Source organism: Falco biarmicus, chromosome W (assembly GCF_023638135.1).
Source record: "Falco biarmicus isolate bFalBia1 chromosome W, bFalBia1.pri, whole genome shotgun sequence".
In the NCBI taxonomy this organism is placed as follows: Eukaryota; Metazoa; Chordata; class Aves; order Falconiformes; family Falconidae; genus Falco; species Falco biarmicus.
Genome location: NC_079310.1, coordinates 18,379,778 through 18,390,789, shown reverse-complemented (window position 1 = coordinate 18,390,789; position 11,012 = coordinate 18,379,778). Strand labels below are relative to the sequence as shown.

Genomic DNA, 11,012 nt, shown 5'->3' with positions numbered 1-11,012 from the left:
CACACATTATTTCAACTCAGGGTGTCCCATGCAAAGAACTATCAAGGATGATTAACTCAAGTAATTGCTGCTGAGGACAAGGCGACTTTGAAGAACAATTACATTCTGGAAAGTTGGTAACACAAGTCTCTTGCAATCAAGATATATCTGATACTTGTTGGACAAATAGCCAGATGTGTCTTTAAGCAAACTACCTTCATTATAATACTAAAAATCACTCCCCTTACACCAGGTACCCTGGCCTACAAAGACCCTTCCTCAATGAGCATGCAGTTAGCCAATAAGATTGTGTAACCATTATGTAGATTACCATCCAGTCAGTGTTAGAGGGTTGGAAGTTAAAAAATTAATATTCATGAAATCATGTATAAATCTGTTTGTGGAAACAACCAAGGTGTGCTAGTTCACCTAGCACAACTTTGGGCAACTTTGTATTAAAAGCAATATCTCATGTTTTTATACTTTTTCTTTGACTTAGCACACTGGGTAACGAACTCACTTTTGAAACGCGAACTGTAGATGCAGAACACGGAATAATGGAGGGAGGAAAGGGGCAGGCGAGTGATACCTGCGACAGTCCTCTAAGAGCAGCTCTCTCGCGCGCCTAGGCCTCAGGGAGGGAGAACTACAGGTCCCAAGAGCCTTTGCACAGTCCGCGCATGCGCATATGAGGATTCGCGCCTCAAGCGTGGTGGCAGCTTCCACGGCAGTAAGCGCAGTATTCTACGGATGGGGGAAGGGTATGTAGTTATGGGCCAGACTACAACTCCCAGTAGCCTCTGAAACGTCTTGCGCGTGCGCACGGGTCCAGCCGCAGTCCATCGTAGTCGCCGGTGGGGGGGGAAGGGAGCGAGCGCAGCGGGGAGGAGTGGGAGAGAGTTGAGAGTTCAGCCGCCATTATCACTGTCAGTTTGGACTCATGATTCCTATATGCCCGGTAGTTTCGTTCACTTATGGTAAGTAACGGCGCTCGGTGTTTATGTGTGTTTGTGCGCGTGGGGGCGGCGGTGAGGAGGAGGGGATGCGGCCTGCGCGTGGAGCGGATGAACGGGGGTCCTGAGGCGCCATATCTGACCTGGCGCTCGCGCGCTTTCTGTCTCTTGTCTGTCTGTTGTTGTTTCCACCACCACCACCACCCCCCGTCGGGTCTCCTGTCATGGCCCCGATCACCGCCGCTGCCGCCGCCTCTTGGTTATCGTCGCCACAGTGCCCAGCCGGCTGGGAGAAGATGCCAAAATGGCCACCGGCAACTACTTTGGTTTCACCCATAGTGGGGCTGCTGCCCAGTATAGGTAAACACCGCGACCCCTCCCGCCCCTCCTCTCCCTCTGTCTGGGCCCGGAACCACCCCTCCCCTCTTCGCCTTCGGCCCCGTGTCCCTGACCGGGATCTCCCCGCCCCCTCGGGGTGAATGCTCGGGACTGCTCCCACCCCCCGCCCCGTGTGTGGGGTCTCTCCTGCGCCCCGCTCCTCCGGAGTGGTTGTGTTTGGGACACTTCTGCTGGTCTGCCCTGCCCGCGGGTATGTTTCCTTATCTTCTTGGTAAGGGCCTCCCTGTATCCCTAGTGGTGGGGAGGTGGAGCCGGGCACTACGGAGGAGGAGGAGAATCAGCGGCAGCATCAGGTCCCAAGGCCCTTAAATTAAAATGGCCACTTGCAGTCAACAACACCAGCGAATTACTATCTGCTGCTCCTGGGCCCTTCATCTTCAGCGAAGATGGGGCTTGCTCCCCAAGTCTTTACCCCCCCTGCGTCAGCGTGGGAGAATGGAATTTTTTAACATAGGTTAAAATTACACCAACCCGACCTACGGGAGACTGGATGGATAAGGGAAGAGCTGAAGCACCAGAAAATACAGGCGACTGTCTCATTCCACTGAAGCAATGTTATAAGTAATGTGTCTCAGAAAGTAGAGAAGGCACTTTCAGGGCCACACACCTTTTAAAAAGATTTCCTACTTGGATATCTAAGACCAGGAGCAAGTCTTATAGTGGAGCTCAGGGACTTGTAACTGTACATCTTGTATAGACATACTGCCTTAAACCTTTGTATCTTTGTACTCTTTGTGCATCCAAATTGTGTATCAGTGTGTTTAAAAAGTAATTGTTAGCATCTGTTATCTCACTTTTTCTGAAATCAAATTATTAATTTGGCAAAACCCAGATACAGTCAGGGAACATCTTCACATTTTTGGGTTTTATTGGAGTAGCACCTTGAAGTCCACATTTTAATCTAAATTATTTGTTTCATAAATCTGTAATAAAGACTTTCCTTGACTCCTAAGTCTTGGTTAATGGGAAAAACAGAAGAATAAAGAAAATATCTGAGGGGTTATTAACAAATGAATGCAGATGTGTGCTACTGTTAACTAGCTAATAAAAAAATGCATACCTGACAGTTTCAGGAATATATAGTTTCATGGGGGTCTTGGAATGACTCCCAATCTATTCTTTCTATCTGTTCTTTCCTGGAAATGGACATAAAGTGCATAAATTTTCATTTACTCTAATGTATAACAGTTAAAGGAGAGAATTAAACTTCACCTGTCATCTTGTTCTTTTAAGATTAGGTGCTCACAGTATGTTTATGTTTTACTTGACAGTTATAGTGAAATTTGAAACTGGTTCATCATGGGGTATGAAGGAGTTTCTAAATAGCATAGAGGATTTTTTTTTTTTTTTAAGTAAATAAACAGTCTTTAAGTGAAAAATAAACTGAGATCTGTACATCTGCAATTTTGAAGTGGAGACTAATTTTTGAAAATTATTCCTTTTATTGCGGAACTGAGGTGATCTGTAGGCTTAAGAAACTGAACAACTCATTTGAAATTTCCTTTTGAATTGCAATATAAAAACGTATAATTGGAATAAATTTCAAGTTCAAAACTGTTTCAGTAGTTAATCCTAAATGTGTTCTTGAGAAAATGGAAAAACAGATTGAAAGGCACTTTTTTTCCTTTGCTGTCATAAGCGCAAGATACTATTCTATTTGCGTATCAGTAAAAGACTGCATCCTGTAAATGGTTTGTATATTTGCTGCATCTGAAAGTGAAGAGACAAAGTAATTGGTGTCGAAGCAGTCCTTTCACAAGAATTAATTTAATAAGTTGAGCAGAAAACACAGGAGTCTCTTAAAATGTCTAAAAGGGAGCTTACCTTCATGGAGCAGATTTGGCAGGTCCTTAGTAGCTTGTTTATGGAGTGCTACAAAATGTATATTCCACTCCAGTATATTTGCAAAAGAGATGGTGGTGGCAGGGTATATATAATAAAAGATTTATTATTGCAACAAGTCCTCTAAGATTGTTACCAGTATTCAAAGTAACAGTTCATAGAACAAAAAAAAATCCTATGTCGTTAGAAACTAGGATAATAGAGAATACGAATGGATGTTTATCTGCATAGTTAATATGTGAGTGAGTCTCATAAATCTACAACAACAACAAAAAAATTATGGCCACAGGACTAATCCATGGATTTTAAAAGAGTTACTCAAAATAGCAAGTTGTTTTAGGAGGGCAAATCAGACACTTGAAACTGAAGACCTTAGGTTTTTGATGTATGCCATTTAGAAGTCCTAGTGCTGTAGTTTTTATAGCAAGTAACAGAAACTTTCATAATAAAAAACATTAGTCAAATTTTTTTTGGTTCTCTCTTGACAAAAAGGCTGTTAAAAATTCTGATGCACTGGGAGGACTTTAGGCTCCAACTGTAAAGGAATCTGTCAGTACTCCCTAATGATAACATATAGAATGCTGTCAATTTCAGCACTTCAGCTAAGTGCAAAAAATCTGTGCACTTCTTTTTAGGATATAAGCCTTTCTTGGAATATCTCAAAGTATGAAACTGTTAAATCTTTAGCTGGAGTCATGCAGAAATAAAACCCCAAAACAACTTTGCATCAGAAAGAAGAGAGTCTAGTTTCTGATAGATAATTTCAAAGGAGAAAAATCTGCTATACTAACTAAATATTTGAAAGGTGCTTGTAGTAAAGGTTTCCTGTATTTAAATCTAGACTTGTAGACCAGTATAAACCCTGTTGGAATTCCAGTTTCTCAAAATGACAATATTCTAATTTGCATTAGTAGTAGTGAAGGGACAATGTATTAGAACTATTGGGTTCAAGGAAATAGCTTCTTAAAATCAACAATTGAAAAGATGATGCTATTATTGGCATAGAAATCACTGTGTCTTCCTGTGATTCTAGTTTATGTGTGGCTATGGTGGATAATTTAAATACTCCCTCATCCTTCACATGAAGGATAAATTAAAATTTGTCCAAGTAATATAGTTTTAATACTAAATACTGATATTTGAAGCAGTTAGAAAGGCCAGATTGGTAGCTGCTCAGATGTTAGATCTTGAATTAATAAGTAGTGTGTGCAGGAGTTGATAATGTATTTACTGTTGTAACAGCATAAGCAGTATAGTTCCCTGAATTGACCAGATAAGAAGGGGAATAGATGTCTGTTTTTATTGGTTCATAAATATTAGTTTTCATAAAATACACCTAAAATCTTAACTTGTTTCATATTTAATCAAAGGTAGCAAGAGTTAAGTGCTTTTTAAACCCGTAAATAATGGATTAGAAGCATTCTTGTTCCTTTCAGTGTTGTCACTGCATAAAATTTCCTGCTGCTCCACTCATTCAAAATTCTTTGTGCACTACCTGGTAATAACATCATGACTTAATGAGAGAAGCATTAAATTATGCAAATAACGATACAGGAAATTTCTCTGAATGTTGCAATACTTTTGTACTTTCTGCTAGTGGTGGTATTGGGTCCTAAGGTTATAAACCTGTGTGCAATGCAAACCTCATGTTACTTAGTTAACTGTATTAGTCGATCTATTTAGGAGCCTGAAATAAATGTGGAATTTGGTGTTACTAGTCTTCTAATGTGTGTGTGCGCATGTGCGCTCTGTAGGGCACCTGAACCACTGTGCGTGTATTCAGTTTGAAATGAGCAACTTAATATAGGCTTGTCCTTATGTGTAAAAAATATTAGCATTCTTGATTCAGTGCTGGAGAAGAGGCATATAGTTATGCTTTTATTTTAAAGTTGGCTGACTGAAATGTGGGGATGCTGATGGAGAGATGGGGATGTTGAGAAATGTTTGGATGGAGAAGTGTGTGCAAATGTGGTGGTCTTAATTAACCTTGTGTTAAGGTTTTGGTTTCTGTTAAGAAGATAAAGAATCTTTGAGTGTCTGAGTTTCATCTTAGTGATGTTCACATTGTGTCCCTGCTCTAATGAGGTAGGTCACAGACAGGAGATTCTTGGGTAGTTAGGAGTGATTTGTTAACTTTGAATTGCTATCAAATAGCATGAATATTACTGAGGTGAGCCTTCACAGACAAAGGCAATTGTAGTAGTTAGGGTCCAGAGCCAATCACAGTGCCTGTGAGTTCTAGGCAGCCATATGGAAGTGAATTCTTGCAACTATAGCTAGTTAGGCATTCAAGTACAATGCACAATTTTATGGGATATTTGAGACTGGTGCAGAACAGCAAAGGAAGGTGAAGTGCTGTGGATGGATAAGTTGGCTATTGAGAATTGTTTGGGGGTGGAGTGTTTTTTCACATTTGCTAGTACTTGTAATTAACTTCTGTCTTCTGTGTCTGCCCCAGTTACCTCTTCTTCAACTAGATACTGGTTACAAAAGTATTCAGTCTTTCAGAGATGTTAAGGCTATAATCCACACAGGCCTACTAGCCCAAGCTTAAAGTATTACTAAACATAATTTGGACTTGTACTGGTGGACAACAGGAAGATAGGGACAATAATAGTGAGTAGGACTTCAGGCTTATTCTGAACTGAAAATGTGCCACTAGACTTAAACTTAAGAAAAACATTTATTCATCTTACGGTATTGTGTTATATATACCCCATTTTAAAATGCATGGGGAATGAAAGTAATTATGGTTTTATCATAGGATGGATGTACATATATCATAGTATAAAAGTTCCAAATGCTTTATTTCTGTGAATTTTATGAAAATTATGATCTCTTGAGTTGCATCCCATCTTAAAGGATATGCAAAAGGGACTTCACTGAATAGGGTTGAGCTGCATGATGCTGATTCTCCTTTGTTCCAATCTATGTTAAAGTGCCGTCTTAAACATGCTAGTCTAGCTTATTTAATGTATGCAAGAAGCCTCTAGTAAGTTACTGCTGTTGATAAAAAAGATTTTCATAGGCTTATTTTCAAGTCGGTGAGGTCCCGCTCTCAAAGGAGATATGCCAACATTACAAAGGTAACAAGGGGCTCAGGGTTTGTTAACATGGGCTGTATGCCAGTATTGCAGTTGACTAATGGTGGGGAGAAAAAGTACCTCACTGTCATGGTTTAACCCCAGCCAGCAACTAAGGACCACGCAGCTGCTCGCTTGCCCAGGGAACTTTTGGAATCTTCCTCCTTGGAGATAGTCAGAAGCTGTCTGGACATGGTCCTGGGCAACTGGCTCTAGGTGGCCCTGCTTAGGCAGGTGGGTTGGACCAGATGATCTCCAGAGGTCCCTTTCAACCTCAGCCATTATTTGATTCTGTGATTTTGACAGGGAAAATGTTAGTAGTTGGTACTTTTTCCAGCCGATGTAACATCTCGAGCTCAGTTCTTTTTGTCTCGTGTTATCATTGTGAACAAAGCTGTTAACACTGATTTTATTCAAGTCTGGTTTTGGTAATGAAGGAAGTATTATAAGCATTGAGCTGTCCATTGTGTGCAACTGAGTAAAGAGAGGTAGATACAGAGCATATATTGCATCACTGTTACAGGCATTTGCAGTTATGTTGTGATGTACAGTGAGGAAAACATTGCAGAATTTGATTGGATATCAATCAGGTAGTGAGACTAAATGTGAAGGTGAACAAAGCAGTAAGGGTGTATTGAAAACATGAGGATATTTGTCTTTGAGGTGAGTTATTGATAGTATATGGTTTAGCTATCCATTAGAAATCGGTATTTTTTTGGTTTTAATTGAATGATGCAAAGATGTTACTAGAAACAAGGAAGAGGAAGGGAAACTCAAAATTACTAGAGATAAATGTCTTTTTAGGCTGTGTGTAGTTAAACTATAGAATATGTTACCAGGAACTGTTAAAATTTAACAGAATTCAAGAGGACTGCACATGTGCATGCCTTCGGGTTTAGTGAATTGTATTATAAACAATGTTCTGTTCACAGGGTACTAATAATAGGAAACAATAATTTTCATTAAAGTTCTAAAAATATAAATTCAGTCTTCAAAGTTTTATGCCTTTATTGAGTGACAGGCTATAGAAAAACATAAGTCTTCTAAAATGCAACTTACCGTAGTGCGATATTTCATTTAATCATTTTAGGCTGTTTATTGTCAAGTGTGGTTTAGGAGAAAAAAGCTCATTTGATTTTTTTTTTTAAATTATTATTTTGTTTTTACTTTGCCCAGGTTCCATTAACACACCTGAAACTTCATCTGACCAGTTACTCAGTAGTGTCTCTTTCTAGGTTAGAAACTGAGGAAGCAGCAGTTTGTAGTGCTTCTTTCAGTTTTTGGAGAGTTAGGTCATACTTGTTTCAGTCTTCATATCCTTGAAAGAAAAACTGCAGAATTGTATGTTTTGCTATTCTGACTAATAGAGTAGTCTATGAAACTTTGAGAAATCTAGCAGTTAGGTCTCAACAAATATAGTTTCCTTAATGCTGAAACGTTCGAATATTCCTAAAAGTTACAGTTAGAGAAATAAAACTTTGTTTGTGTGGGGTGTTTGATTGTTGTTTTTTTTTAGTTCAAGATATTTGTATTTTAAAAATTATTTTTAAGAGTAGCTTAAGTGTTATGCTAAGTTAGCCTGAAAATCACTTCTGCATTTGCATGCAAAAAAACCTGCAAGAAATATGTTTTAGAAGTTGTCATTTCTGAGGCAGCTGGTAATTTGGGTAGAGACAAAATTGGTTTTAGTCCTGATTGTAACTCTATATCAAAATAGCACTCTTCAGAAAACTAAAAAAGAAAAATAAATGTCCTTTACCTCTAGGAAGAGAATTTTCAGTGTTCATCACCCTAAACAGAGCTGAAATAGTAGTAGTGTTAATGTGTGTGGTGATTGTTAGTACAGAGATATGCTGGAGATCAGCATTTTTGTATTCCTTTGGCTTATGTGCACATTAATTACAATTAATTTTTGTTTTTAAATTAAATCAGTCAGTGTGATGAAAAGCAAGGCTTATAGGGAATCTTCTGTGTGCTTTCCTCTATATATACCTTTTATGTTCTATATATCTTATATGGAAATAGACTGTGTTTTTCTGAAAGTGTATTCCTCTGACAATAGTTGCTAGATACCTTAAGTTTCTTAATGCATGACTGCACAGATATCCTAATGTGAAAAATAAAATATATTATAATTTTAAGTCACCTGAATTTATTACCTGACAAAATAGATAGCATTATATGAAAGCGTTGCATTTTCTTGATATTGTTAATGTGCAATAAAGAAAGCTTTCTACCGTTTTTTTTGGGGGTTTTTTTGTTTACAAAAATACCTCAACACTTTTTTACTAGAAAAGGCCAATAGCTGGAAATGAAAAAGGACAAAAGCAAAGCGTTCTCCAGAAGATAATTTAGTATTTGTTTCTCAAATTCAAATACTCTTAATTCTTTGTCAGTCTTGGGCTGATAAATCCCAGGAAATCCAGACCCTCTATCAGTGTCACTATATTAAAGTAACAAGTAAGGATTCTGCTATTTTAGATCTAATAATAATACAGGTTCTCACCTAAGCTGCTTTTTTTGTGTGTGTGAATGAATGTTGCCCATTTGCAGACCTATATAAAATAGCTAAATTAGGCAAACCTGTATGGTTTTGGAACTGGAGAACAATGTTTTGTGAAGTGGACACCAATACTTCGTTAATTCCTATTGATCGGCACTTTCTGCCTCCTAGCCAGCTTCTGACTTAAAATCATTTTAGGTGTACTGCCATCTTTTTTTCACTCTGGAAGCTCATATTTCTTTTTCTGTATAACAAACACTGCTACAGTTTCCTTGTTGAAGATCTTTGTGCAGTTCAAAAAAGATTTTTTTAATTGCTTCTTGAATATTTGGGGTTTTGAAAAGGGGAACAAAAATTACTAACAGAAATATGAAATAATCTAGTTATTTTAATAACTAATGTGGAGTAGTGATGGCTAACACATTCTTTTTCAGAGCTTGTTCTCAGGGTGTGGACTTTTTGTTGCTGATGCTTTAATACAACTTAACCAAATGTAAGTATTCAGGCTGGACTTTTCCAAGCTAAATATCTACCTAGACTTATACTTTTTAAAAAAGCTATACTATAGTTTAATTAATTTTATAAGCTATACTATAGCTTAATTTGTGGTGTAGAATCGGGCAGGGAGATCTTAATAACTTTGATACCTTAGTATTTTGGAATGGGGACTTAGAATTTGCAAATGGGAAAAAGATTTTTACATGTGTTATTGTTTCAAAATCACAGTTCTGAGTGTACACAGCAATATTAAACATTGATACCATGAAAGTAGCTTCAGTGTTAGTCTTATGTCCAGCTTGTAATGTATCAACACAAAACATGCACCTGTCTTGGGAAAACTTCATTTCACTTGGTGAAAGGAGTTTCTTATACCAGACAGCAATGTGGACAAGGCTAATTTTTGCTGTGGCCTTTGCTCTGGGATGAATTCTGCAAGATTGTGAGCCAGTGTGGCCCTTTGCTCCCCAGAAATTCAGGTTGACATGGAATTGGAGGTTAGAGTGGAGAAAGATACACAGTCACAGCTCACTGCAGTCAGTCTTATCTAGAAGGTTTAATATCATAGTGATATTTCATAATATGTGGTACTTTTTCTGATACTAATGCATCAGAAAGATTAGTGTTTTCCATCATTAATTAATGTCAGTAGAAATTCGTATAGTTGTTATTCAAAGATTTGAGTCAAAGGTGTTTTACAAAAATACTTTTTTTGTGCACTGTAGTACAATAATTGTGTGTAAAGAATTAATTCTCTTGATCTTGAGGTTCCTTAGATAAGATGTGGAAGATAAGAGTAAGCTAGGTATATGCTGGAGTGTAAAACTTCTGAATAGAAGCAAGCTTATTTGGGAGGAGGAAGCAAAAAGCATGGGGAAATAGGGATATGAATGTAGCAGTTGAGGGCAGGTAGGGAGAGACAAAAAAACATTAGGTAAAGTGCTGGAAATGACCTTCTGTAATTGACTGAAACATACATCTACAGAATGTGGAGCAGAACAGTTGAGTGCAACATGTAGACTGTAAACTGGCTGTGGCTGGGATAGTGAAAACACAGTGAAATAGAAATCTGAGCCAGATGATGAGTATTGAAGAATGTGTGGTGTTACTAGAAAATAGAAACTAAAGTGAGCTTGGTGGGGAAGCACTGTTACTGTTATGATAAGCTCAAGAAATAGGTGTGGTATGAATAAAATGTATTCTTTTAAAATGAAAATCTCGGGCAGAAGAGTTATTATTAGAGCAATACAGCAGAGTAAGATTTGAAGCTTCCAAGTCCTTTGCCTGTAACTTCTTAAATCAAAGATCAGTGTTTATTTTGATAGTAAGTTAAAACACCGTAAGAATTGTAATATGAAGTTACTTTGAATTGAATGTTCACAAACTGAGTTTGCTTTAAGTAAATGTTTCTCTAGAACTCATTTGCTTTTGAAACTGAATCTTTTCTAAACTAAGGGAAAAAATCTTGAGAGTGCTCAGACACCGGAACAGGTTGTCTAGAGCAGTCTTGCAATCTCCATTCTTGGAAATGGCTAGAACCCGACTGGGCACAAAGCCCTGAGAAACCGAATGTAACTTCAAAATTAGCTGTGCTCTGAGCACAGGGTTTGAACAGATGACCTCCAAATCTTTGTTTCAGCCTAAATTATTCTGTGATTTTTAAGCTCTGCCTAGTCAGTAAAGCTAGTTGGACTGTGTATCTTTTTATCTTTTCATATGAAGAGCGCTAGAATTCCTTGAACTCAAAGATGCTAA

At 38.0% G+C, this 11,012-nt stretch overlaps 1 protein-coding gene across 8 annotated transcripts in view; it reads left to right on the top strand.

Annotated features, from left to right (window-relative positions):
* The first annotated feature begins 813 nt into the window (after nt 1-813).
* LOC130141962 (zinc finger RNA-binding protein) overlaps nt 814-11,012 on the top strand; it is a 46,381-nt gene continuing 36,182 nt past the window's right edge. For all 8 annotated transcript variants that reach the window (XM_056323303.1, XM_056323302.1, XM_056323301.1 and 5 more), the window contains exons 1-2: nt 814-956; nt 1,208-1,292. In XM_056323303.1, coding sequence (XP_056179278.1) covers nt 920-956; nt 1,208-1,292 — 122 coding nt within the window. In that variant the 5' untranslated portion in view covers nt 814-919. The remainder of the gene's footprint in view (nt 957-1,207; nt 1,293-11,012) is intronic.